Source organism: Podarcis cretensis, assembly GCF_951804945.1.
Source record: "Podarcis cretensis genome assembly, chromosome: 1".
Taxonomy (NCBI): domain Eukaryota; kingdom Metazoa; phylum Chordata; class Lepidosauria; order Squamata; family Lacertidae; genus Podarcis; species Podarcis cretensis.
This window is the reverse complement of record NC_137170.1, coordinates 94,381,357-94,408,019: the sequence shown is the minus strand read 5'-3', so window position 1 is coordinate 94,408,019 and position 26,663 is coordinate 94,381,357. Positions and strand designations below refer to the sequence as shown.

The 26,663-nt window shown below is 40.9% G+C and overlaps 1 protein-coding gene and 1 long non-coding RNA gene across 5 annotated transcripts; one reads left to right on the top strand and one right to left on the bottom strand.

Annotated features, from left to right (window-relative positions):
- Positions 1–930: 930 nt before the first annotated feature.
- Positions 931–24,281, bottom strand: SEC22A (SEC22 homolog A, vesicle trafficking protein). 4 transcript variants are annotated; one of them, XM_079994642.1, is made up of 7 exons: positions 24,260–24,281; positions 13,831–14,034; positions 10,774–10,937; positions 9,618–9,812; positions 7,403–7,521; positions 4,904–4,969; positions 931–3,579 (listed from the first exon to the last, which is right to left on the bottom strand). In XM_079994642.1, the coding sequence occupies exons 2-7, from the start codon at positions 14,010–14,012 to the stop codon at positions 3,379–3,381; spliced, it is 927 nt and encodes a 308-aa protein (XP_079850768.1). In that variant the 5' UTR covers positions 14,013–14,034; positions 24,260–24,281; the 3' UTR covers positions 931–3,378. The 4 variants fall into 4 exon arrangements, with proteins under 4 accessions (XP_079850768.1, XP_079850766.1, XP_079850769.1 ...); XM_079994640.1 differs by lacking the exon at positions 24,260–24,281 and adding an exon at positions 22,138–22,277; XM_079994643.1 differs by lacking the exon at positions 24,260–24,281 and adding an exon at positions 22,138–22,277 and having other exon boundaries at positions 931–3,426.
- Positions 22,338–25,538, top strand: LOC307226389. Its single transcript, XR_013843359.1, has 3 exons — positions 22,338–22,476; positions 24,304–24,478; positions 25,250–25,538. It is a non-coding gene; the product is annotated as an uncharacterized lncRNA (long non-coding RNA).
- Positions 25,539–26,663: the final 1,125 nt, after the last annotated feature.

The following is a 26,663-nucleotide window of genomic DNA, read 5'->3' as shown; positions in this document are numbered from 1 at the left end:
ATATTGTTAGGATAAAATATTCTGAAATCAACTGGTTATATTTTCCGATCACTGTAACGTATTTTCTTCTGTTTTAAGATAATAACACAGGTGCTCAATATCTCTGATAGATATTGGGAGGGAAGGTTGCTGGCTCAACAATAAGGGAGAAACTCATCCTGAACTCATATTTAAGTCATCAGTGGGGTCCCTGCATGCTGCTTTTCCTTGTGCTAGTCCCTGTTAAGGTGAGTGGGGAAAGCAGACAGGCAAATTGCCCTCAGTTGTTAATTTTGCAAGCACAGTGGTGGTCTCTAGCACAGATGAGGAACATTTTAGATGCCAGCTAAGAGTATGGTCATGAACGCGATTTGCACTTAGAAATCATGGGAGCCATTACATAACACATCATTAGGGGGATTGCTAGATATAGATCTTTTCAGTTAGGATAATTAAATCATTTGGTATTGCATAACTCTCAACATCTTTCCTAGTCCCCCCCCCCAAATTGGGCCACAATCCAGCACAGTCACTTAATGGGACTTATGATAGATAACACTGTGTTCTGTGATGGGATTTTTTTTTAATCCTTAAACAAATTCTGCTAGCTTTTCACCCTTGGATTGTGTGCCTGCAATATGCATCTGTAAGCATACTTTGTGTCAGTGCTTCTAGTCACATGTATGAAATCCAAGATGAAGGCTTACTACTTTTTGGAGAAGTCAGAGCCTCAGCAAAGTTGCATGCCCTGAACATCTTCATGCTCAGCCCTTGGCTATGACTCTTTACAGACATGAAATTATTTAGGGCAGGCTCCAATTGCCTATAGTGCAAGCTGTATACCCACCACCCCTCTACCCTAAAGTATACCGGTATATCATTAATGTCCCAATCTTGAAGTGTTGGCTGTGATAAACACCTTCATAAAAAAAATCCACAAAGACCCCTGTGTAAGTTGCAGTGACCTCACTTCAGAAGTCTTGACCATCTTATAGCTGCTTCTGCATTTATTTATACAGCACTTTTATTCTACAAAGCACTTTACATTTTTATTGAAATGATCAGTATTCCCATTTTGCAGCTAGGAAACTCATGCCCAGAGTCATCATACGCAGCGTCCCATGGCAACCAGAGTGAGTCTTTCCCTCATTTGGCAGGAGGAGTTCCTTTACTTATATTTTAAATTATCATGAAGGTAAAGAAAACATAACATACAAGAACAACAACTAGACCAGGGCAACTGGAAGACCCAGTTTAGGACTCTTTGTATTCCTGTCATGATAAATGAAGAATTTGTGTGTATCGTTATTAACATTTGGGTCTACAACAAATATACTTGGGCTACTTCACACATTACTTGCATGTGGTTTCAAAATAATGTCTGACCTCCAGATCTAGGGCCTGATCTGCCTCTACCCACACCTCCAATAAGCTTCATCCATTTTGGCAGCAGTGGCAGAAAGAAAAAAATAGACGTAGCACTACAGTGGGTAGAGCTCACCACTCTGGTGTGGGTGCAAATCTCCCTAGCAATCATTTGATGAGCAGGGAGAGGGTGATTAACCCTTCCTCTGCTGATCTATGTAGTTTTAGGGAGCTCCTGTGTGTGCATGCTATGGTTTTGGGTGGCCACTGTCCAGAGGTTAGTCAAGGGTCAAAATTGCCGCTGGGACAAAAACAGTCAGCCACTTCTGGGGTACAGCATCTAATTCAAGGGCAGGGGTGTTCAAAGTAGTGTGGGAGTATACTGATTGGGTAGTCTCTGCCCACTCAGGATTGTCCTACAAAAAATAATGCTTTAGAAGTTATTGTAGTGCGTAAAGCAGCTTAGGATTCATAGTAAAACTAAGACTAGACAATCTTATTGCCTACTGAAAAAAAACTACCACTTTTGTGTAGGTGACATCTTACAATTAAAGACTAGGAGGATCATAAAACATTAGAGATGTGGTAGGTAGGACAATATAACTTCAGTCTGGCATCGTCGCTTTCTTGCTAGAATCTCTACAGAAAGTTTTCACACTGAAAGCTTGTGCCTAGATCAGTGGGAGTAGATTGTAGAGTTTATTAAATGCAAGCATAAACATAGAACAGGCTTCTCTTAAATCTTAAGTTTGTCTCTGGGAGAAAATCTTCCTCATCTCATGACTGACGTGCGTTTGGAATGGCAGTGGATGCTAACAGTACAGATCTCTTGAACCCCCAGCTGCTAAAATCCTCACAAACCCTGAACAACTTTTATCTGGACATGAGGAAACTTCCGCAACTACCTTCATTGTGAAGGCATTTTGTTCTCATGGTTGCTACTTAACATACAGGATGCAATGCAATCCAGCAGCTTTACTTTTCTCATTAAGGTGAGATTAGTAGGGTTGTATCCAGTGCTAATCCTCAAAATGAGGGAGGCTCATTGAGTCAGCAAAGGTGGCCACCAATGGAATAGGGAAGGAAACATGGGTCCCCCCCCCAATCTCCCTCCCTGCAGCTAACCCAAAATCTGCTCCGGAGGGTTAGAGGAGGGTGGAAATGAATAACCATCACCCTCCCTCATTGGTCTGCTGATGGCAGGCTATTTTGGTCCACTGTAGGATTCTGTCAGGTTGCTCACCTCTTCTACAATAGATCTGTTGTCCACAACCAGTACTTTTTATTTCCTTTGTTCCCAGAACAGTTTTTCTTAGAAAATTGAATTGAAATTAGTAGAAGTTAGGCTCTTTCCTAGATGAGGCTAGTCAACTTCTTTTCATCCTTCAAGCATTAGAGAAAAGCATTAGAGATTGCTACTGGGGCTGCAGAAGAGAGAGGTCACTTTCCAAATTTCTTTCAAAGCAAATTACACAGAAAAAGTTGGGGAGGGGTAGAAACAAAGCAATTCACTAGATGGTAGGCCTTTGGGGCCCAGGAACTAATCCCCATGAACAGATGGTTCTGGGTTAGATTTTAATTAAGGAAAATGCAGACACACACCATTAAACTTATGTGCATCCAATAATCTCGCATTTAGAAATTCATTCATATTGAACAGTTTGTTAATATGCAACACCATCCTTTTATTTCAGACTTTTCTACTATCTCACAAAGGGAAACCTGGTGTGGGACTGAAGGAATCACTTGATATGCAGAACAAGCTCCTTGCCATTTTCATACTTCTGGATGTGGAATTTTCATGCTGCCCCTCCAAACTTCTCACGTTGCCCTTGAGGTACATTCTCCTGCACAGGGTTTTCATTTGTCCCGCAACAGGGTCCTGAACCATTTCCAGCTCTTCTTTGAAGAAGAATTTCTCTGTCATTAGTGCCCTAGACTATGGGAAGTGTCTGTCTTGCAGAAAAGTGTTTCATTCCTGAGAGGAATACTGCTTGGATCAAGTTTGCCTTGAGACTTGCTGGAGGACAGCCATCACACATTGTAATCAGGGGCCTTCCCTTGTGGCTGCCTCAATCGGATCTGTAACACTGAAAAAGCGCTCACAGTCACATGAAAAAAGATCTGCCAGAGGTTGCGTAGTTCATAAAGATACATGTTGCATAGGCAGATTAAGCCAAAACTTAGGAAGGATTTGATGTTCCGCCAGCCTGTGCAATACACAAACAGATAGCACTGCAAAGGGGGAAAAAGTCACAAGGATGTAAGTAACCTGTTGAATTTTCTCATATTTCTATAGCAAGCGGCATCCAGCTAATGTGCCAAGAGACTCCTTTCATACCTTTCCACTCGACAAAGGTAAGAAGGGGAGTGCAAATGTTACCTCCACAGTGTGAGCTCCCTTGACAAAAGCTATGGCTTTCAGTTTAAATCTACCATTTGCTGTGGCATTTTAATATCTTATCAAATTACCGTTGCCCAAAATTTGTGCACTCTAGTACAACCCTACCATAGGTGGAGGTACGATCCAATTTCTGAACTTCTGTCCCGGCCCCTGCATCTTGGAGATGCAGTTGAAGTCTACACAAGAGTCTTCTATGAGCCATATTAATCTTGTATAACCCTTTAAAAATAATAATAAATATTTAAAATAAATAAAATACCACAGCAGCTGAAAGTAAGCTGTTACCAGCTATTTTGATTAAATATTACCTGAAGCAACAAATATCTCCACTAAGAAGATAGAATATGCTCTCTCAGGAAAGTTAGCATATTAAGCTTACCTGTTTACTGCATGGTCATAAAATTATTAATGAAAATACAGAAATTTTCAGCAGGCCTGTGCAGAGGGTGTGGGTGGCCAGGTACACTGAGCCTCAGGGTCTTAGCCAGGGGCCTCCACCTGGAACCAGGTGCTTTTTTGTTTGAGTTTATAACTTGATTCTAACAATACTCTCACCCTGGGCCTCAGACAAGCTCTGCCTGCTAAGAAATCTTAACCAAAAAATGCAGGCAACAATCTGTCATTCTGTCCCATAAATTCCAGAATAAAAGCATAGTTTGATTTAAGTTATGCCTCATCATGGACTAGTTTGTGTGATATTATGAGATAACATCTGTGGGGAGGGGCAGAACACGTTTCATATGCAGAAATTGCCAGATAGGGCTCAGAAAGACTCTGGAAAATGTATCTGTGGATACATTGACTAATAGTCTGATTTGTTATAAGGCAGCTCTATATTTTCAAACAGCTCCACATTAGGCCCAACCACCTTCAGTTTTCCCTGCCCAAAATTCAGATACTTATCTATTGTGACAATGTGGGGGAGTCAAGCCTCTATTGCAATCCACCAGCTACGTACTTTGTAGACTTCAATGCAAATGTCCAGTAAGACTAAACTAGAGTTGCAGTACAGTTTTCCCACTACCAACCGAACTCAGAAGGAAACTTTGAAATAAATCTATTCACACTCATTTAATTTTGGACTCACATGCCCTAAGTCAGAAAGGGATTACAACTTTTAAAAAATCATTCAGACTTGTAAGAGGAAGATCCTACCTGATATAAACAAGCTGCTGTGCCGAGGAAAAAGGCAATAACATAGCTGAGGTCCTCTCTGTCATTCTGGGGGAAAAAATGGTGTCCTTATTTAGTAACGGAAGTTGCACAACTGGTCCCAATGTCAGCCAAGCAGCCAGCACTTAGGTCATGATAAATGCAAGGCAGTAAAACACATTTAACTGCATTGCTTAAGTAATAACAGCTAAATAGGTATGTCTACATTCATTTAGCAAAAATCAAGTGAGTATTGCCATCTGTTCACCATCAAATTAATGTTATTCTGCATTTACTGAAATTGGTATCTGAAATATTCCCACTGGACCACTTTTTTTCCAATGTACAACAGCTATCATTGGGGGAAAACTCTTCCTCTCTTTAAATGCAGATCAGCAGAGATCTCAATTTAAGACCAAATGGGGTACATGGGTGACAAGTGCTAAACTCCTCCCCCCCATCCATTTTTTTATCTCCCTGCAGCCTGTCCCCGCCAATCTTGATTTTTCTCTAGCCAGACTACGTAGAAACACTTGGAAATAAAAATTCAGGAGACAGACTATGAAGAGGTAGGCCGATGTAGGGCCTTAGCATCTCTCACAAATGTGCCCCTTTTTCTCTTAAAACAAGCAAAATGTGCAGCCCATTTTCAGTGATTGCCACAGATCAACATTTAAAGAGACTGATCTGCTGCCATCACATGCATCCACTAGATGGTGCTCAGCTCCTGCAAAGTAAAAAGTAAACAGGTAATGAAGAAAACCCACAAAGCAGTATTTACACAGATGGCAGCTAAATATTATACAATATACTTTCCTTAAGTTGTAATATCTAACAGTTGTATGAGCAGGAGCTTTGGATCTGGGAGATATGGGTTCCATTTCTGTTCCACAATGGATTTTGGTTTGTTTCTCACATTACAGAAAACCTGACTTCCCAGAACATGTGTGCACATAACAAAAGCAATTGTTACACACAAGCAACACACCATTTCTTAACTGAAATAAGAGTTCCTTATGAGAAAAAGAAAATGTTGAAGACCACTTTCAAAAGGAAGAACAATAAAGACTAGAATTGCATGCAAATCAGAAGGTTCTTCAATGATAATGGGGAAGGTGTAATTTCTATCTGTAATCTGTGGGCAATTATAGAGTACAAGTCAATATAACTTTGTTACATGCTTAGTGGAATATTGAAAAATGAAACAAGACCTCAAGGACATCTCATTTGTTATAACCATTGCATGGGTAGTAATAACATTCATATATTACTTTCCTATTATATTATAATTTAGTATCCTGAGCCAGAAGAGAAATCCAGAATAGTGTGTGCAGTTCAAAATGACTTTCCAAAAGGGTATTTTAAATTTCACTGAAAACATTTGCATTTGAATTGAAAAGAAAAAGTGGTGCAATTCATCTGAAATGGGACTGGAACTCACACCTGCCATTTAGCTCAGCTGGTTAGAACATGGAGCTGATAACTCCATAAGGCCCAGCTGCAAATTCCTGCATTGCAGGGGGTTGGCCTAGAATCCTCTGAGTCCCTTCCAACTCTACGATTCTAGGAGCTCCCAATGTGTAGTGCAGTCCTCCAAAACATTTTCCCAGAGTGGAGAACACAGGAAAGAACAGTTTTAACTAGTGCATCCAGAGCTTTAGCTTGGATTGCTGTAAGTGAACTGTAGAACTTCCCAGATCCTTCTCTCATCATCTTTCTATGATCCTCTCAATACAGAGAGTATTTGCAGCAATTCTGTGTTCTAAAGGGATTCACTGAGAGAAGGTACTCCATCATGGATTTCCCTGATGCAAGAGAACAGTTCACTGGCCATGTGGATCAACATCCCCACAGAAAGCTGCTTGTCCCCAAACAACCTGTCACATGATTCAGTGCTATCACACTGAGAGCTTCCTCCACCACCAACAATGAATGTCACTGACATCCACGGCAGGCAGGCAAACTCACCATGTAAACGGCCCAGAAATGATGGGGTGGTCAGAGAAACACCAGAGAAAACCTACTTCTGTTGTAAAGTTTAATAGCTAGACCAACTCAAAGAATCTTATTAAAGTCTACATGTGAAACATTCTGGACTTCTCTACTGGCTCAGCTTCCCTACAAAAAAAAAAGCTAGCAACATAGGTCTGAAACATGTCAGTAACAGAAAAATATATTGCTCCACCAGCTGAGATGTCAAACAGCTTAGCTCGGAAGGACAAACCCAGCCTGCAGGCCATACTTGCCAGCCCTCTGTGGGAAAAGAGGGGGTTCTCCTTATCCAAACAATATTCAGAAAGTGATTTAACTCTACCACTTATTGCAAGAGCATTTTTTAAAAAGAAATTGATAGGTAAGTCTTCCAAGACTGGGCTTTTATTTTTCCCTGCTTGTAGTTGTTTAGTCGTTTAGTTGTGTCCAACTCTTTGTGACCCCATGCACCAGAGCACGCCAGGCATTCCTGTTTTCCCTGCTACAAAGTCATAAACATGGCTACAGTACCTGCAGAAGACTCTCTATGGCATGAAAACCACGAATTAAATTCAAAGCTCCACATAAAAGGCTGAGTAGAAAGGAAACAATCCCTGACAGAGTCACTGGTTCCAGTCGCTGGTGAGGGGCTGGAAGGCAGAGGGGGAAAAACACTTATCAATATTTAAAGATGTGTTCCTTAATGTTTGAGCCAAAAATGTTAATGCTATTTTTCAGTGTCTTCCTGCTCAAGATTCTGTAACTTAAATGAGAAAATACTCATAAGCTTAAGAGACTCCCTTTCCATTTATTTTAAACTGAGTACTTGCTTAGAGAATATATAACAGCAAGCTGAAGAAGCATAACTCTCAGAGCACATTGGAAAAAATATATTTTGCATGAGCAAAAACTGAAACTCTCCAAGGCCTGGTTAAAAATAAGTTTTGAACTAATGCACCCAAGTTCTTCAGTATTAGGCTTGGATTGTGGGAGCACAGCTGTAAATCTCCAAAATGTAGAACTAGCTGGTGAAATTAGTCTGCAATTAGCCACTGAGTAGTTAAGCCTCACCCTTGAAATAGGGCTCTCAGAGTTTGCTTTTCTGCTCTACTAATGCATAAGTTACAGCTCTTAAAGAATGATTTATAGGCGACCCTAAACATGCTTACTCAGAAGTAGGGCTCAATGGTACTTACTTGCAAGTAAGTGCACAGAAGTTGACAGCCTGATCCTTTTCCATATTTTTAATTGACAGCAATGTGGAATATTACAAAAAAATGAAAAGTAATATACCCATAATTGGTATTCTAGGAGGCAATGAATGGGGTCCTTTCATCTCCTAAAAGTCTTCCAAAAACTATTGTCAGTTTATCCTCCTCCAGCACTTTTAGCCCCTTAATCAGACACTCCTTTGTTTCTCACAAGGAAGTCCAATCAATCCTAATGGACTTCCTCCCAAGTAAATGTACATAGGCTTAGTGCCTTAGTGTATTTGCTAAATGGGGCACTGTGAAGCAGAAGGAGAGGTAGGCTAAGTATGAAAGCTTCTAGCTTCACTGGCAAATCCAGAGAGGGGCCCACTGCACAATTCTCTTACAAACTATAGTGATGCTAAAAGATGCAGAGGAGGTGGCTGAAAATAAGCATTTATGCAGACATTCATCGGTGCTACTGGAGAGCCAACGGTACACACAAATGTCTGCCAATTCATAGTGAATGTGTGTACAAGCAGTTACTGTGCTATTCCGCAACAAGTGACAGAAAATGAATATGATAAAACAGGGCAAAATCCACAGTAGTCTAGGCAACACAGAGAGAGTGACAATGAGGTTACTGAACCATATTTAAATCATTCTGTTTAAATCAGTGAAGTGTAAAGGTGCCAACAATGAAGTTAATGAGCTGGAACATTAATATTGAGAGGGGTGTCATTCCATGTTGTTTGCATTGAACAGCTGCAGCAGAAAAAGGCTCTCCAAAGCAGTTCATAAAGTCAGAGAAAGCACAGCAGCGACAAAGGGAATTTCTCCAGAAGAAGAAAACTAGACTGTGTGAGCATCACTGTTTCCAAACTCTGGAAGGAACACACTAATCTGTGCACAGCTTAGTTGTTGTTTGGAAGAAACATGTTTTTTAAAAAATACAGATTTCTATTCTACATGTATTTTACTCTAAAACAAACATGTCGGAATAAACAGATTATATGAGATAACAATTTCCATCAAACCTCAGTGAGCTTCATAGTTAAATGTAGCTTCCTCCCTACATTCATGGCCATCATTCTAATCCAGAATCACATATTCTAGAGACAAGTGAAATTTTGCAGTGGCTTTTTACTTATATTCACAAATTCAAGCTTGTTGATTGTTACAAGAGTGGAATAATATGGTGGAGCCATTAGCAAGACCTCAGATTTAGCAAAATTTTAGGATCAAATTAGACATGTCATTTGACCTTGAGGGAAACAATGGGACCTTTCCTCCCACTGCAAACTGAAGGTGCTGTGTTGTGGGTGGGAGAGATTCTAATCAGGAAAGCAGCAGGGGCAAAGGGTTAAAGTAATCTCTCCATGCCACAGTCCTGATCCGGAATAGGCCCATTGCAATGGCCATTTATTTTATTTTAAGACAGGCTAAACAACAAGAATGACATCTAGTTTGGTCCCAAGATTTACAAAACTGGTATAAGCAAATTGCTCCAGTTTTGAACCTTCCAAGCAAAATTATGTTAAAGGAAACAAACTCACCTGTAGATATTTTCCCAGTACCTTTGTATTCTGGAAGAGGTACATGTGGATACCCATTGGCTGAACCCAATTCAGACAAGGAAATTTGATAAGGTGGTCTCAGCCTGATTTCCGTCTGCATGTCAGCAAGGTTTATCTTTGTCGACAGAGACCGTGGGTTGTTATATCTCTGCTTGGTTCTCTGAATGAAATTATCTGTGTAAAATTAAAACAAAACCCCCTTAGACATATGTTAATAAAATCATTTGAGACCCCATGGCTTTATGGGCAATATAAGTCTCTGAGACACATTTAAATTCATTATTTGGAATTCTTACATCCATTGTGGAAGGTTTTAATATTGTTGCTACTTTATAACTAATATATCATGGGCTAATTAATTTTGCAGCACCAAAAAATTAAGCGCTAGGAATCTAATTATAAATAAACTAATGACTCATGCACTGACAAGCCTGAAAGTAGGGCTAATATAATTAATGAATTGCATTTTGTTTAGCTTTTCATGCAATTCAGAATATATTCTTACAAAATAAAACAAGCCTGTTTTACTTCGACACACATAATATGAGAATTAACAGCATCCATAATGATGAACTTTCTTTCCCAACAAAAGCATACGACTATACATATGTAAGAGCAAAATACGTGCTTAAAGGGGAAAGCCCACAGGCTTCTTCATTTTCGACATATTCTTAGGGCATCTGGAATCTAAGAAATTGGTGAATCCCCAGCACAGCACACAGGGGGAGGAGAAGTGAGACAGGTGAAAGCTCTCTCTTTTTTTGTAAGGTGCTGGAAGAATGGGCTATATATCACAGTAAAGGTTTGTGGCTCAAACAGTGGTTATGTTTAGATTTTAACAGCTAATTTTATTGTGTCAGCTAAGTAATAATAATAAAAAAGCTTTTTGTAAGCCAACTTGAACACTTTGGGGTGGAAAGATACGTGTATATATATATATATAATGTGTGTGTAAAACACGTATCTTTCCACCCCAAAGTGTTCAAGGTGGCTTACAAAAAGCTTTTTTATTATTATTACTTAGCTGACACAATAAAATTAGCAGTTAAAATCTATATATAGATTAAATCTAAAATTATATATTTATAAATCTAAAACAAGTCCATCATTAAAGAAAGTGGTGAATCCTCCTTACCGAACTCAATGAAACAGTATGGTCTAACAGCTGTATTTGTCTTCATCATGTTGTATGTGGTGATGAACTCCTTTTGAAGCTCATCCAGGAAACAGAAGGCCAGGACACTGGGGTAATTTTCAGTGCAGAGCATCATGTAACTCACTCCCAATGAACTAATAAAACTACAAAACAAAACAAAAACATTTTAAAATGTGTTTAATGCTTCAGAATTAAATTCATGCATCTACAGCTTGACTAGAGCAGCTCTCTGAGCTGTAAGAACAAGAAAAATGGCTCTGAGTGTAATGAAAGCATCAATATTCATGAGAAATTGTAACATTGTTTTCAAAAGGAAAAGGTCCCGGGTGTGTCCCACCACAAGTAAAAAGCAGAAGAGTATGAGGATTTTTCCTCTCTAAAGTGAGAAGAAAGAAACAGATCAAAGAGGGCAGGTGGCCTTCCCCTCTTTAACCTCTAAATGTTTTAATTACTGGTTGTGCATAAAAGGACATCTTCATTCCAAAACCCAAAACAAAAAAGCTCTTCAGAATTATCTTTATGAGCCAGAGAATGAAATCCTGCCCTAGCAATGATGCTTCTTCGTCAGTATTCAGTGATGGCATTAAAAGAACTCATCAGAAGCTGGAAAACTCCCCAGATCTAATTGAAATTTTGGCATATGCTTACACTCTTTATTTATTAAACATTCTGTTAAAACACTGCATTAGTTCATCATTCCTTGTGCAATTCAAAACAATAATTCTAGGACAATTTTAGGTACATACTGTACATCTGACACTTTAAAAATAATTAGACTGATATACTGATATACTAAACACCAGAGATTTATCAAGAGTACTTAGGGAAGTATGTTTATAAAGGTCAGTGCCAGAAATGTACACATCAGATAATAATACGAATTATCTAATTTTGAACTGTGAATATTGATTCTCTCCCCAACTCCATTTGCATCTACTTACAAATAATTCATTCCCCATTTGGTCTAGGGCCCACTTAATTATTAAGATCATGAAACACACACACTGTAGCACACACACAAACTCATTTCAAATAAACCATTCCAAAGTATGGTTTTGGTACAAGAAAAATGAAGGCAATGAGAAAGGCTTGAAATTTATGTTTTCAGCTTAAAGATACACATGGTTTTATGGCTGCTGTACACTGCTGTAATTTAATCCAGATAAACATAGCCCATCTAGGTGTGCATAAGGCATGCTGGGTTTTTCTATAACCTATTGGACAAAAAGAAAAAGCACTGCCAACAAACTCATGGTCTTAGACACAAAATATATTGAAGTCTGTAGGAAAATGAAATAAAAACTATAGGGAGGAGTGACCCAACACTCTCAGCAGGTGGAGTCCCAACTGATATGCTTCAAAAACTAAAGGTAAACAACCAATGGAACAAAATGGCATAATGTGCTATGACATCACACTACTGCTCCCACCATGTGTTCACAGCATATTTTGCCGCATTAGATTCATTTCATAAACACTTCAAAGGAAAAGCATCTCTGTTTCCAGAAGGGTAGTCCAAGGCTTGGCTGCCTATGATATACTAGGGTTTATGTCAGACCACTATATCAAGATAATCACTTGATTTGCCTTCTGATGACTCTGCCCTTATATGCCTTATATATCCACCCACATGGTTCAGCCTGGACACTGAGATCCAGCACAGAGGGACTTCTGGCAGTTCCCTCACTGCAAGAAGTGAAGCAACAGGGAACCAGGGAGACGGTGTTCTCGGTAGTGGCTCCCACCCTGTGAAATGCCCTACCACCAGATGTCAAGAAGATGAGTAATTATATATCTTTTAGGAGAGATCTGAAGGCAGCTCTTTAAGGTTTAATGCTTTCCTATGTTTTTATATGTGCTGGAAGCCACCCAGAGGGGCTGGGACAACCCAGTAAGATAGGCAGGATGCAAATTGTTGTTGTTGTTGTTGTTGTTGTTTTGTTGTTGTTAAGCAATACTGAAACAATATTTATAAACAATATTTATAAAAAATATAAATATATTTATAAAATGATTTCTAAATATCAAAAAAACAAAATTTATTTGAATTAGTTTTATAAGGAATGATTTTAGAGTTGTGTTGTGTTGTACTGTTGTACTGTTTTATTGTTGTTAGCCACCCTGAGCCCGGCTTCGGCTGGGGAGGGCGGGATATAAATAAAATTTATTATTATTACTGCATTTATAACAATTAAATTTTCATTACAATTAAAAACTGGGGAGCATTGAAGAGCTACATAAAACAGATTCTCCTCTCCCCACAAAAATGGGGATCCGAACAGACAAATTTAAAACTAGAAGACTGACAGAAGAAAAATGTCTTAACCTCTTGTTTTAAAGATATCAGAGATGGGGCCAGTCTAACCTTCTTTGGGAGGGAGTTCCACTGACGAGAACCCGCTCGCCATCCATAAATAATCATCTCACACCAAGATGGGTTGCAGAAATCTGGCCGCAGCTCTCTCTAGAAGCTGCTGCAGCCCAACATTTTATTGAGAGCAGAAGAAAGATACAAATTCAAGGAGAAAACTTTGCCTCAGTCAGCAGATAAAAGACAATACAATACATTAGTCTCATGTTCTCACACCAGACCACGCAGCTGATCATGTTATACTACGTGGACCAATCATTGGATGGCATGAGCTGTCCACGCGCTGCTCATGCTTCCAAGCAATGCTTTCTGCTTATGAAATCATCCTTGCAATAATAAACTTTTGCCCATGCTCTTATGGACAAATGACCATATTCCCACATTCCACAGTTGAGATGCTGCCACCAAAAAGGCCCTGTCTCATGGCAGTGGAATGCAAAACAGGATCTCTGAGGATTACCACAATTTATGTGCTTACTTATATGAGGAATGAAGCAATTGTACAAATGCCTTCATACTTAAGATTTATGAAAATACATCATCACTTAAAGCTAACCTAGTCCTCCCCCCCAAAAAGCAAATAGTTGTTTCACTCCCTATTATAGCAGCCAACAGTTGTATATGAAACAAGATTAAAACAAGATAAAATCCCAAATAATACTTACTTTAGGTTATACAGTCCTGCATGAAGTGTGCATCTATCAGGAAGCTGAGAAAGTCTCTTTGCAATAGTTTTGAAGTATTTTTGGCACTCCTGCACACCAACGTTTTGCTCATAATCAGTAGAAGCAGATAAAGGAAGTCCATCTCTCACACGGACCACCGAGGCAGACAAGATCATGGACATTGCCAGCAGGCACAAGGAAAATCTGAAACAGAACATACATAGAGAGTTTGATTTACCTTTGCTTTCATTCACTACATTTCCATTAAGTGCATCTCGGGGTTCTAGTAAAATCCCTGGTTCAACCCCTGAGAATATCCCATCTGAAACTCTGGAGTGCCACAACCAGACAGTGTACTATACACAAAACTGAGCTAGTTAGAGCTGACTTCGTATGCACCTAATCCTATTTCTTATATTCATATGGCATTTAGCAAACCATCACAAAAGTAATTCTGTCACCACAACTGGGGGAAGAAGAGCAGTCACAAATTGTTCCAACCACAAAACTGCATCACCACTGAAATATATATAAGTGGGCCCTGCAACAAAATGTTGTAAAGTGTTTCTGTACAATATTCCAGCCAGCCATAGCCTCATCCAGGCTGCTCTATTCTGTTTCACCCACTTTTCCATTCACTCACTCAATGAGTGACCACTAAGCATACTCCGCCTTAACTGAACTGTTTTGTGGAGACCGAATGGTCCCTAAGAATTTTTTGCTAACATTGGGGTTCTCCTGAACATGCTGGTGCCTCCCCTCCTGTTTCACAGTGTCCTAGCTTTGGCTGTCATCCTGCTTGCATTCATTTATAACTCCTGCCACAAATATTGCAGTGTGGAGTGCTCTTGTTCAGAGTTCTAGCCAGCCAATCAATCATGGCCTATTCCAGAACAGTCCTTTCCATTTCCCCTCCGCATTAGTTTGCATTCCCCAACTCCAGCAGTCAACCAGCACTGCACGGTACACTGAGCTGACTTAGCCTCCCTCCTTTAAACACACAGCCTGCTGATACCTTCCTCTTTTGCTTTTGGGGGCTACACAAGTTGGAGAATGAGTTTGCTCTTAGCATATGGGATTTGCTCCTAGCTGGATATTATTCCTAGCTGTGAGATATATGATACTTCATAATATGTGGAAAACAGGAAGAGCTTATTAAAACATTCATAATGCAGAAGGTATCTCTAGTAATAACTCATAGCAGGCATTTAAAATGCCTACTAGGCAGTCTTTTTGTAAAATATCCCAAACTGTAATTAAGAAACACTCAAGTTTCTCTTTAAAGTACTCATAAAACTAGGAGAGCATTGTGAGACTTACCAAACAGAATGCTTTTGGTATCTACAGACTCCCACAATTCCACTTGGGCACCACCCTAAAGTCGGTCAACCTGGAGAGCTGGGCAAGGATTATCACAGTTTGTGAATTGTCATCTGCACTGCTTCCCAGCTCCAGGGTTGCATGCTGTTCCCTGAAGATGCTGCAAGTATATTAAAGCAGCAGCACTCAAGTACACTCAACCGCATGTACATTTCTCTTTTCCCTTGGGAAAGGCCAGTGGGTGGAAGAGGGATGGAAAGAAGGTGGCAGGAGAATGATAGGCAGGGAGTGGGCAACTAAATTTTTTGACATAGCTGCCAAGCCAGCCCAAAATTGTAGATCAGATGCAAATATGTCACTTATTCACTAAATATCATAGTCTGCCTGCCCAATTTCTTATGGATAGCGGTACAAAACACTGCCCTAAGAATGAATAGTAGCAAGTTACTTTTAAATGCCATTAATGGAACAAAGCCACGTTTAGCTCAAACCACAGCTCACAAACCCACTTTTAACAATGGTTAGTGCCAAGCCAGTTTGCAACCACAGTTAGAAACATATTTGCAAATTGCAGTTTGATACAGTACAGATGTAACATGGGTTAGCTTTGAAAATGAAAGGGAGAGGAAAATTCACATCCAAGAGGGAAAAGTTGAGTCTGAACCTGTGGAGCACGCATGAATTCTTAAACCATTATGAATGATTAAGAAGCATTATGAATGCGCCAGCCAAAGTGTTTAACACAAAGCTATTTTTGTCAGCTTTTTTTTTAAAGAAAACAATGGTTGCACATGGAGAGAGATGCAACTGGAAGTACCAGTGTATCCGTTCCTTGTAAACAAACTAAAGAAAATCCTCACAACACTAAACAGGTTCACACAATCCATGCTTAAAGTATGGAAGGAGAAAGCAGGTAAAGTGCCCCCAAACCCATTAATCCCCCTGGCCACCACCCACTATTCCACCATGCAGCCTACAGCTTCCAAACAAAAACATGACAAGTCAAAGGTTTACACAGCCTAACAGACTTCTACAAAAATGACAAACCCATACTAACACAAAAAATAAAAGACAAACTAGGGAAAACTAGGTGTCCCCTAGTTTGTATACCCTGGCTGACCCAACACCAACTGCACACCTTCTTAAATAACCCAGCAGTCAAAGGACTCTGAACACCTTCTATAAACTTCTAACAACAGAGGGACACAGCAAGGGGATGGAATCCACAATATACAAGCTACTACTCAAGACCCTTCAAAACTGTGTTCAAAACTCTGTTTAAACTATGATCTAAACCACCCTTTAAGTACATCTCAACCAAAAGAAAAGAACTGACTTTGAAACTAATTTATAGATGGTACCTAACACCTCGGGATGTGGGTGGCGCTGTGGGTTAAACCACAGAGCCTAGGGCTTGCTGATCAGAAGGTCGATGGTTCGAATCCCCGCGACGGAGTGAGCTCCTGTTGCTCGGTCCCAGCTCCTGCCCACCTAGCAGTTTGAAAGCACGAAGTGCAAGTAGATAAATACGTACCACTCCGGCGGGAAGGTAAACAGCATTTCCGTGTGCTGCTCTGGTTCGCCAGAAGCGGCTTAAGTCATGCTGACCACATGACCTGGAAGCCATACGCTGGCTCCCTCGGCCAATAAAGTGAGATGAGCGCAACCCCAGAGTTGTCTGCAACTGGACCTAATGGTTAGGGGTCCCTTTACCTTTAACACCTCGGAAGCTGGCGCTGATACACCCAGGAACCTCACCTAAATGCTGGAGAGGCTGCACCACTACAGGCACATACCTCTGAAAACAGAGAAGTTGTATGTACCCTTGTTAACCATGAAAATCCTTTAATAAAAACAATTTTTAAAAGGCAATGTAATGGTGTGTTCTGTAAGACACTAGAACTAGACTAGTTTTGTTCATGAGGCTAAAATAGTTTAACTGCACATCTGTCAGTTTAAATTCAAAGATGCAACATGTGTTCCAACAGTTCACTTACAAGATTGCATACTGTATAAACAAATTTCCTACAATAAAAAAGTCAATGAGTTCAGTCTTAATACTATTCTACCTAGAAAGAGATTTCTCCTCCTATCCTTATCCAAATTTCCATAAATCAAAATTAATCTTACATGAGAAAACAAGGTATAATTCTGGTGACCTTATTATATAATGCAATTTCTGTTATTTTGAAACAATTCTGCAACGTATAAAGCTAGTACAGAATCTCCTTTTCTCTCAGGTTTTTGTATTTTAGGACCAGAGATACAAAACAAAACAAAATCCCAGATACTAGGAAACTGGAGGTGGTTAGAGCTTCACAGGACTAGATCTATTTTACAAAATCTTCCCTAAATCCTGGATAAACAGCATTCATTTCCTTTGAACTCCTATTTATGCAAAGGCAAATTAGTCACTCTTCCAAAAGATAAGCCTCCCTAAAACCGGCAAGCTGTTTCCCATGCATTACCAGATGATAGTAGCACAAAGCTGTATTTAGCTACAGCCCTATCTCATATCATTAGTCAAAGGGGTTCTAAGTGAAACCATGTTCATACCTCATTGCATGATATAAAATGTGCTTGTGGATTAAATTCGCCTGTGAGCTGCTCCTCTATTATGTATATCATTTGAGAATGCTATTATCCTGTTATCTCCATCCTTACATCTTGCACTTTTAGAAATACTCTGGTTGCTTCCAGATGAACTGTTTATTGAGCATTTATCCTTATTAATATGCACAAAGATTGTGGGGAGGTTAGAAGATGTTGGCTACTTATCGAGCATTCATTTTGATTAATATACAGGGAAGTTACATGACATCAAGCAATCATCATTCTCCACTTTCCGGTGCATCCAATGACTTTCCTTATTGTGAAATGTCTGATTTGGGGAAAAGAGTGGGTTTGTCATGCAAGAGTCCTCATCAACTTGAATTGCATAACTTGGATTTGCCAGTGTGTGAAATAATAGCAACAGTTTAAAAAGCTCCCTCTGAGACAGACTACCATATGCACTGCTACCCACAAGTAGAGCTCCTACGTGTATAATCATCCCCGTTTTTTTCTGTGGGGAAGACAGCTCCACTCAAGAGAGTGAGGACATCTTCACAGGCTGCAGCACTCCATATTTGCTTTGGAGCACCACTCCTCAATCACTTGGTCAGTTTCCTTGGCATTACACCTCCAAATGTGTGGCTAAATTGGCCTCTGCTCAGGGATAAACTATGCAATGTTAAATGTGTGTCTGATTTAAACTCCTTTTAAAATGTACTAACCATCCACTTGGGAGGGGACTGAAAATCACTGGGATCACAGCAGATGTGGAGCATTCTCCAGATGTGCTCTCTGCATTAAGGGAAAGCTCCCAAAGTGCCGATGGGAACTTTACAGGTTTTCACAAAATTATTTCCATTGTAACTGCAAGTCAGAAAATGGGTAAACTCTCCCTCCACATGTCCTCCATCCCAATATTTATCAGCCATCCAGACAGCTGCTAATAGCATTTTTTTAAAATCTGTATGTTAAAGGCAAAGACTGTCATATTTAGTTTGCCCCTCAGAAAATGAAACATGCACAGCAAAGTGTTGAAGAAGCCTTGCAAGTTGGTTCAGAGTAAGGGTGGCTTACATATCGGGACAGAAGAGGGTCTGGAAATACATATATATATATATAAAGGTAAAGGTAAAGGTACCCCTGCCCGTACGGGCCAGTCTTGACAGACTCTGGGGTTGTGCGCCCATCTCACTTAAGAGGCCAGGGGCCAGCGCTGTCCGGAGACACTTCTGGGTCACGTGGCCAGCGTGACATCGCTGCTCTGGCGAGCCAGAGCCGCACACGGAAACGCCGTTTACCTTCCCGCTGGTAAGCGGTCCCTATTTATCTACTTGCACCCGGAGGTGCTTTCAAACTGCTAGGTTGGCAGGCGCTGGGACCGAGCAGCGGGAGCGCACCCCGCCGCAGGGATTCGAACCGCCGACCTTTCGATCGGCAAGTCCTAGGCACTGAGGCTTTAACCCACAGCGCCACCTGCGTCCCCTATATATATATATATATATATATATATATATATATATGAGTGATGGGAGACCTTAAAAGTTAAGCTGCCAGTAATCTTGCAGAAATATATTTGGGTGAAAATATTTAGTACTCAGACAATTTCTATAAATTACTATCACAGTGTTGTCTAACACTCTAATGGTAGTGAAGTAAGTTCAAAGCAAGATGAAAGAAAGGTAGGTTTTGCAGAAAGTTGGGGGACATGTGTGTAAGAACAAAACTTATTGGTCACACATTCTGCTAATAATATAACAATATACTTAAGCTCATATTTCTCCAAACCAAAAATTAAGTTTAATAACACATTGTGTTCAGTGGGGCCTACTCCCTTGTGAGTGTGTTTAGGATTATGCCTAAAGGTTTTCTGAAACAACTATTCCTGAAAGAAAAGGGCACTGTTGCAGCTATACTTTTATTTGCAACATACTGTACTGGAAAACTAAAGAGACAATTTCTTTTTCCATCTCTGAAAGAATGGTATAGAAAATTATGGGGCAAAGAAATCATGAATAAAATTACATAATATATTTTTGTGTTAGAGAAGAGAAACAAAATTGATGTGTTTGGAGAAGAATGGAAATGGCTTAGAAACTGCTGGAATGCCGAACGAAGTATTATTAAGCAAAATCCTTTTCCTTATTATAAGGTTTCTCCTTTAGTGTCCTTATGTTTATGTTTTAATGATTTTTTTTCCTATTTAAATTTGAGATGTGTATGAATACATCCTTTTAAAAACTTTTGGCTTTCTCAGAAACATAATAAATAAAGTAATGGGATGCATGACAATTGCTTTTAAAATAATACTGTGGATAGACAGCCTGTATTATGGTACATAGTAATACACAGAAGGCAATAAATCATGTGCCAATATTGGCAGATATTACAGTTGTCTGGCTAACATTTTATTATTTTGTTCTTCATAAGCCCACATAGGCAAGTGTAATGGCTGAAATCTGTTATTTAATAATGTGTTCAATTGTGTTGACTGGCAGTCCTTTCAGCAACCTAAAAGGGGCTTGCATTAACAACGGATTGTTATGTTATTTTTCATTATTTACAATAAAATAGGCTTGTAATCAGCCACTTGCCTGTTTGCCTCATGGTGACTAAGGGTTGACTCCAAGGTCCCAGCTGAATCTCCATTGCTTTGAAGCTATAACCACAAATGCAGCTGCCATAGCTCTGAACCATATTTTCACTAGGCTATGCTCACGTTTCGTCTCAATACTCGTATCTTGAAAGGTGGAAGACAGCCCCATACTTTAAGGCAAGGATAGGGAACCTGTAACTTACTATCCAGATGTTGCTGGACTAGAACTACAGTTGTCCCTGACTGGCTGAGGCTCATGGGAGCTGGTATCCAACAGCATATGGAGGGCTATAGGTTCCCTATCTATGAGCAACACCGAAGCTAAGATCATATGCACACTTACCTATGAGCAAGTCCTACCTAGAAGTCATTGTATTGCCAATACAGTGGTACCTCTGGTTACATACGCTCCAGGTTACATACGCTTCAGGTTACAGACTCCGCTAACCCAGAAATAGTACCTTGGGTTAAGAACTTTGCTTCAGGATGAGAACAGAAATCGCGTGGCAGCGGGAGGCCCCATTAGCTAAAGTGGTGCTTCAGGTTAAGAACAGTTTCAGGTTAAGAACGGACCTCCGGAACAAATTACGGTAAGTATGTAACCAGAGGTACCACTCTACAAGTTGGAGCCTAGGGCTTTCCGATCAGAAGGTCGGCGGTTTGAATCCCCACAATGAGGGGATGAGCTCCCATTGCTCCGTCCCTGCTTCTGCCAACCTAGCAGTTCGAAAGCATGTCAAAGTGCAAGTAGATAAATAGGTACCTCTCCAGCGGGAAGGTAAATGGCGTTTCCGTGCGCTGCTCTGGTTTGCCAGAAGCGGCTTAGTCATGCTGGCCACATGACCCGGAAGCTGTCTGCGGACAAACACCAGCTCCCTCGGCCAATAAAGCAAGATGAGCGCTGCAACCCCAGTCGTCCGTGACTGGACCTAACAGTCAGGGGGTCCCTTTACCTTTACTGTACCTTTACTAACCACTTAATAACTTTCCACAGCCATACCTACAACAATTGCCCTAAAACGTCACAGCATTCCCCCCTCCCAGTATCATATAAGGGAAGGCTGAGGGAAGGATTCCCTCACCCCCTTTTATTTCAATAAATCATACAGCAACAATCTAATAGTCTCATTAAATCCCCCACTAGAAGCACCTTGCTTTGAAGGGCAAGGGGGAAAACCAAAGGGCACCCTTCTTTTCCACAACTACCAAGTGGCCTTGCACTCAGAAATGCAGTTTTTAGTGGTAGGCCTAAAATCCTAAATACACATCCCTTCCCAAAGCTCATTATGCGAGAGCACTGTCTTCTCCAAATCCTCCCTAATACGCCTTTTGCCAAAACCCTAGAGGGGGGTATGCGAATCACAAACACACACCCAGCTACATTAGCTCAGGTATTTAAGGGCAGAGTCACTCCCTCTCTCTCCTCCCCCCCCCCGCCTTGCCCTCTGGCACAGTTACAGTGCCTTGAATTGCTGCATGGCGGGCAAAACATCCAGCAGCTGCAGCGTTTCCCTCCCACCCCTAGAGAGAAAACTTCCCCTGGTGAACTTCCACCTGGTCAAGGGGCTCTTGAGGCACAGAAACGCCACAAGGGAAGACGAAGCAGCAGCAACTGGAGGCCGCAGAGGTCCCCTCCCAGGTCTCGAGGACCGTGCCAAAGGGCGCAGCTGTGGGGACGTCCCTGGGGAGGGAGCCCTATGCCTGCTCCCTCCTCCACAGGAAGGGCGCACCTTCGCCCAGGCCCACAAAGACAGGGCCCGCGCTCCTACGGGCAAGCTGGCTCAGTTGCTAGGCAACCACTCGGGGCTGCAGGGAGCGCGCGGAGAGGGAATCGGAATTACCTTGCTTAATCGACCCGGCAGCATCCGTAGCCGGACCGCGGCTCCACAGCCTCGCGCATAGCGTTCTTGGGCGTCTTGACACGTCACACTCAACAGCGCTCGCTTGTAGAATGTGACGTCATATGACGGCGCGTAAAAGTCGCCTTTGCTCTGCGGGGGTAAGGAGGGGAAGGCGCAGCTTAAGCCGCCATTGCTTTGTGGGGATATGTGGCTGCGGGAGCAGCCATTGGTCTACGCAGTCGCGGGTGTGGTCTGAATCTGCCTATGGGAATAATGGTGGAACGGCGCAATACTGCTCAGAGGTAAAGACCTACTGAATTCAGCGGGACTTGCTCCCAAGTAAGTGGTGCCGCTGGCTAATTAAATTGCCGAATACCTTAAAAAAAAAAACCCCGCCCGAGAATTTGTATAATCCAAACCATGATTTTGGGAGGATGAAACAAAAACTGTACATCTGGATTTGAAACTAGGAGGGATATTAATTGGTTATAATCGTATTGTCTTTATTAGGGACTAGCGCCTTTTGAGATTTCGGGGTTTACATGGCAATTGTAAATCGAAAGATCCCAAAAGAAATAAATAAACTACTGTATACAGTTAAGTGGATATTGATTAGTACTTTCTAAAATAGTAAAATATAATTTGAGGTGTTGCACAGTGGTATATGGATTTAAAAAAAATATTGTAATTGACCTAGAATATGAGCAGATAATGTCATTTTAATAAGCTTTCATGCCCACTCAAAAATGCCTTTAAACCAAGAGCTAAATCCTTAACATCTTAATTCTCTTTGAATAATCGACACCGGTGGAAATGAGCCAAGATGGTTCTGTTCATAAACTTCCTGCAATATATGTAATGACATGTCTTCCTCCAACACTGTGTTCTCAAAATATTGTCTGTGGAAATGAGGGCAAGCGGCCTTTAAAGGTATGCTAGGATCCCAGCCTGAACTGAAGAATGCACATCTACGGTATTCCTTCATTCTAAGTGTGTGGAGACAGGAAAGGTAAGGTATTCTGTATATATGCCCAGAAGTACTCACTATATTTATTTCTGTGGCTATACATGGACAAGTCTGAGGGCTAAGGCTATGGGGCCAAAGCCAATACTATCTGCAAGAGATTATTTCCCCCTACACCACTGCAGTGATAGTCCTTTCAATACTGTTTGATAGTTATTATATTAGCTTTATGATTGCTGAGCCTAATATATAAACCACAGGCACATGACTTAGAAACTTTTCTTTATTAAATCTGAGTGGTTTCTCCACAAATCTAAAAGCCTAACAGTCTGGTTAAGAGTTTATGGAGAGCATCAGGATACCTACAGACATATTTAAAAACTGGCGTCATAGCACAAATTTCCCATTGGGGTGTGTCTGCTTTCTTTTTATGTTGGGATGCTATGGACAGACGTAAAGGTAAAGGGACCCCTGACCATTAGGTCCAGTCGTGGCCGACTCTGGGGTTGCGGTGCTCATCTCGCTTTACTCGCCGAGGGAGCCAGTGTACAGCTTCCAGGTCATGTGGCCAGCATGACTAAGCCGCTTCTGGCGAACCAGAGCAGCGCATGGAAACACCATTTACCTTCCCGCCGGAGCGGTACCTGTTTATCTACTTGCACTTTGATGTGACTCTTCACTTGCTTTTTTTGTTTTTTGTAAAGCCAATCTTTTTTTAAAAAGCTGAAAAATTTAAAAGGGGAATAAGTGGCCTCACGATGTTGTAAGCAGCTAGCCAACACAGCACAGCCAGGTTCAGCTATGAATAGGATGGTTTTTCCTTAAGGAAAAGGTGAACAAAAACTGATGAATACTCATGCACAGCGGACTCACAACTCAAGTTACAGGTATCTGGATGCACACTTAGGCTGCAATCCTAAATGCACTTGCTGCAGAGTAAGTCCCACTGAACATTCTGGGACTTACTTCCAAGTAAGCATCAATAGGGATGTCAGTAGATGACCCATTCCCACCTACTTTTTATCCTTTTTGTGATAATTTCCGAAGTAAAATTCAAATACAGTGGTAGGATTTCCCTATATAATACACTGGGAGAACAGAAAAACCTAAGGATGAGATGTATGACAATACTTTTCTTCAAATATTTTCAATATGTACCTGTTTGTATTGATTTTCTGTACATGTTTGTATTGCTTTCAAAGCACCAAGGTTGATGTGTGTTGTGGCTCACAAAGAAGAATAGTATACAACCTGCAGAAAAATTGACAAACTGTCAGGTTCCTGTTGGGGAGGAGGAAGGGGCAGCCTTGCCAGCATTTGCCATCTTTTAAGAATAAAAACTACATATGTGCTGCTATGGTAAGAGTGATATAGCAGGTGAGTGCTCAACATTATACTCCCTCTGAAAGAAAGCGAATCTTTAATATGCACGTGTAGCTAAGGCAATTAGCTCATGTACAGTAAACACATCATCATGTATGTCATGATTTTGTACATCTTTTAAAAGTCGAAAAGCCTAAAATTATGCTAAATTGTGTTTCTGCTGTTTAAACATGCTTTTTATATATATCAAGTATGTTTAAAGTAATATTCCTCCAAATGTCTGAAAAAAAGTATGCAACAAAATTTTGCATACAGAAGAGGAACCACAGGAAAATAATCAGTCCATTGATATCTATATTTTTTTAAGTATCATGACAAACTCATTATTTTATGGTGTATAATCTGTTATTTTCAAACATAGAAACTGCTGCTCAGCACCACTGAAGTCAGTGGGAAATTTGCCAGCAACATCAATGTATAGCAGCTTCTGTATAAACCAAGCAACCAGATATTTTAGGGTGTTAAATGTGCCAAATATACCCAGAATTAATTATTTGGCAACAGCCTCGCAGGTGAACTATGCAGACATTTTTATTCTGAATGGAACAGATCTGACCAAAGATCACAGTTAACATGGAAACTGTTTTACCACCAATTATGATTGTTGTGAATTCCTCATCTCTAATATGGAGCTATTTGCTTGTTTGTAAATGCCTAGAATAATTTTTCTTTAAACATTATATAAACTTCATATATAATCATCTTTGGAAGAGAAGTCTGAGAATCTGTACTAATTACTGTACAGTGGTGTTTTTTCTTATACAGACAGTTGTCCTTGGGGAGTGGAGCTCGACCACCTAATACATCTCACAAAGGCCGACAAACAATCTTCAGATCTCAGTAACTCCCCATCATAACTGAGCTGCACTAGATTTGAACTGACAACTTTGAAGAAGGATTCTCCATATCCAATTACCCAGGTCCCTGATGAGCTCAATGTTTATCTGAAAGCTCTGCCTTCTGAAGTGTGATGAGAGGATTCTTCCCTCCCATCTTCAGCTGGGTTGCAACTTGCCTGCACTCCCTTCTATCAAATAAAACTTTTATTCCATTACTCCTCATCTCATTTTTGGCCTTTTTGTTCTCACAGGAGACCGTTGCCTGCTTAATTTCTCCCTCCATCTAAATTAGTGTTTGGCCATGTAATTGAATATATTTAATTGTAGAAGGAATTTTGGCTATTTGCTGATTATATTAAAAGGACTGAGAGCTACATTCAGCTCATCAAGCTAGGCTGAGCTAGAGTTGAACCCTGGGGACCCCCTGATGGCTGTCAACAACACAAAACCCTTCAAGGTTCTGCTTCCTGCCCTGTTACGAAAGAGGAAGGCAGCTGACATTAGGCTGGACTGGCAGGGAAACAAGTGTCAACAGGGGCTGGCTTTCCTCCCTCAAGGGCTGGAAACAGGAATGGAGGGAAAAGGCCAGTCACATGTCCATAGAAGAATGGAATAAAACTCCCTGTTACTAAGCTATTGAGGCTCTCTTCCCTTCTTCCTCACAAGTCTCCTGCCTTCACCTTAGAGCCCTCCAGGTGTTGTCAGATTCTAGCCCCATCATCCCGACCATTAGGCTGTGCTGTCTAAGGCTGATGGGAGTTGGAGTTCATAGGGCTACAACAGGCATAGGTAAACTCGGCCCTCCAGATGTTTTGGGACTACAACTCCCATCATCCCTAGCTAACAGGACCAGAGAACTCAGACCTTCTATTCCCCTTTCAGCACCCTTTACACTTCCCAGGATCCTTTGGGGAAAGCCATGACTGTTTAAAGAGGTACAGTACTATTTTCTATATATGGTGCGGATGTGGCCCTAGAGTCTCACAGTAATGAGAGAAGACAGGCATTTTGATTGTAAAATAATTATAATTTTTAAAAATGAAACACTGATGGGTAAACTTTCATAGCACGTGACAAAGAAAACAGGAAAGGCCAGGGGTGAAATTCAACACTGAGCTCTTCCAAGCATTCAATTTGCCCAAGCATTTCAGCTTGCCAAACAGAACAATACCCCTTTGTCCCATGTTCTGTTTTAGGAGCTTTCCCGATGCCCTACAAGCTAATTTTGGGGGGTGCAGGTGGGGTGCAAGGGAGGAAAGGGAAGGCCCAGCTGAGCAAGTGGGTGTTCTCACGCAAAGCTTCTACTTACAGGACTTGTGAGGTGAATCCCACCCATGGTC

What these genes read in the sequence shown, in the direction of transcription:
- SEC22A (XM_079994642.1), bottom strand. Translation starts at nt 14,012, where the DNA reads ATGTCCATGATCTTGTCTGCCTCGGTGGTCCGTGTGAGAGATGGACTT. An exon ending in TACTGGGAAAATATCTACAG is followed by an intron (nt 7,522 to 9,617) that starts GTGAGTTTGTTT and finishes TCTGCCTTCCAG; the next exon opens with CCCCTCACCAGCGACTGGAA. An exon ending in CCATAGAGAGTCTTCTGCAG is followed by an intron (nt 4,970 to 7,402) that starts GTACTGTAGCCA and finishes TTTTTCCCCCAG; the next exon opens with AATGACAGAGAGGACCTCAG.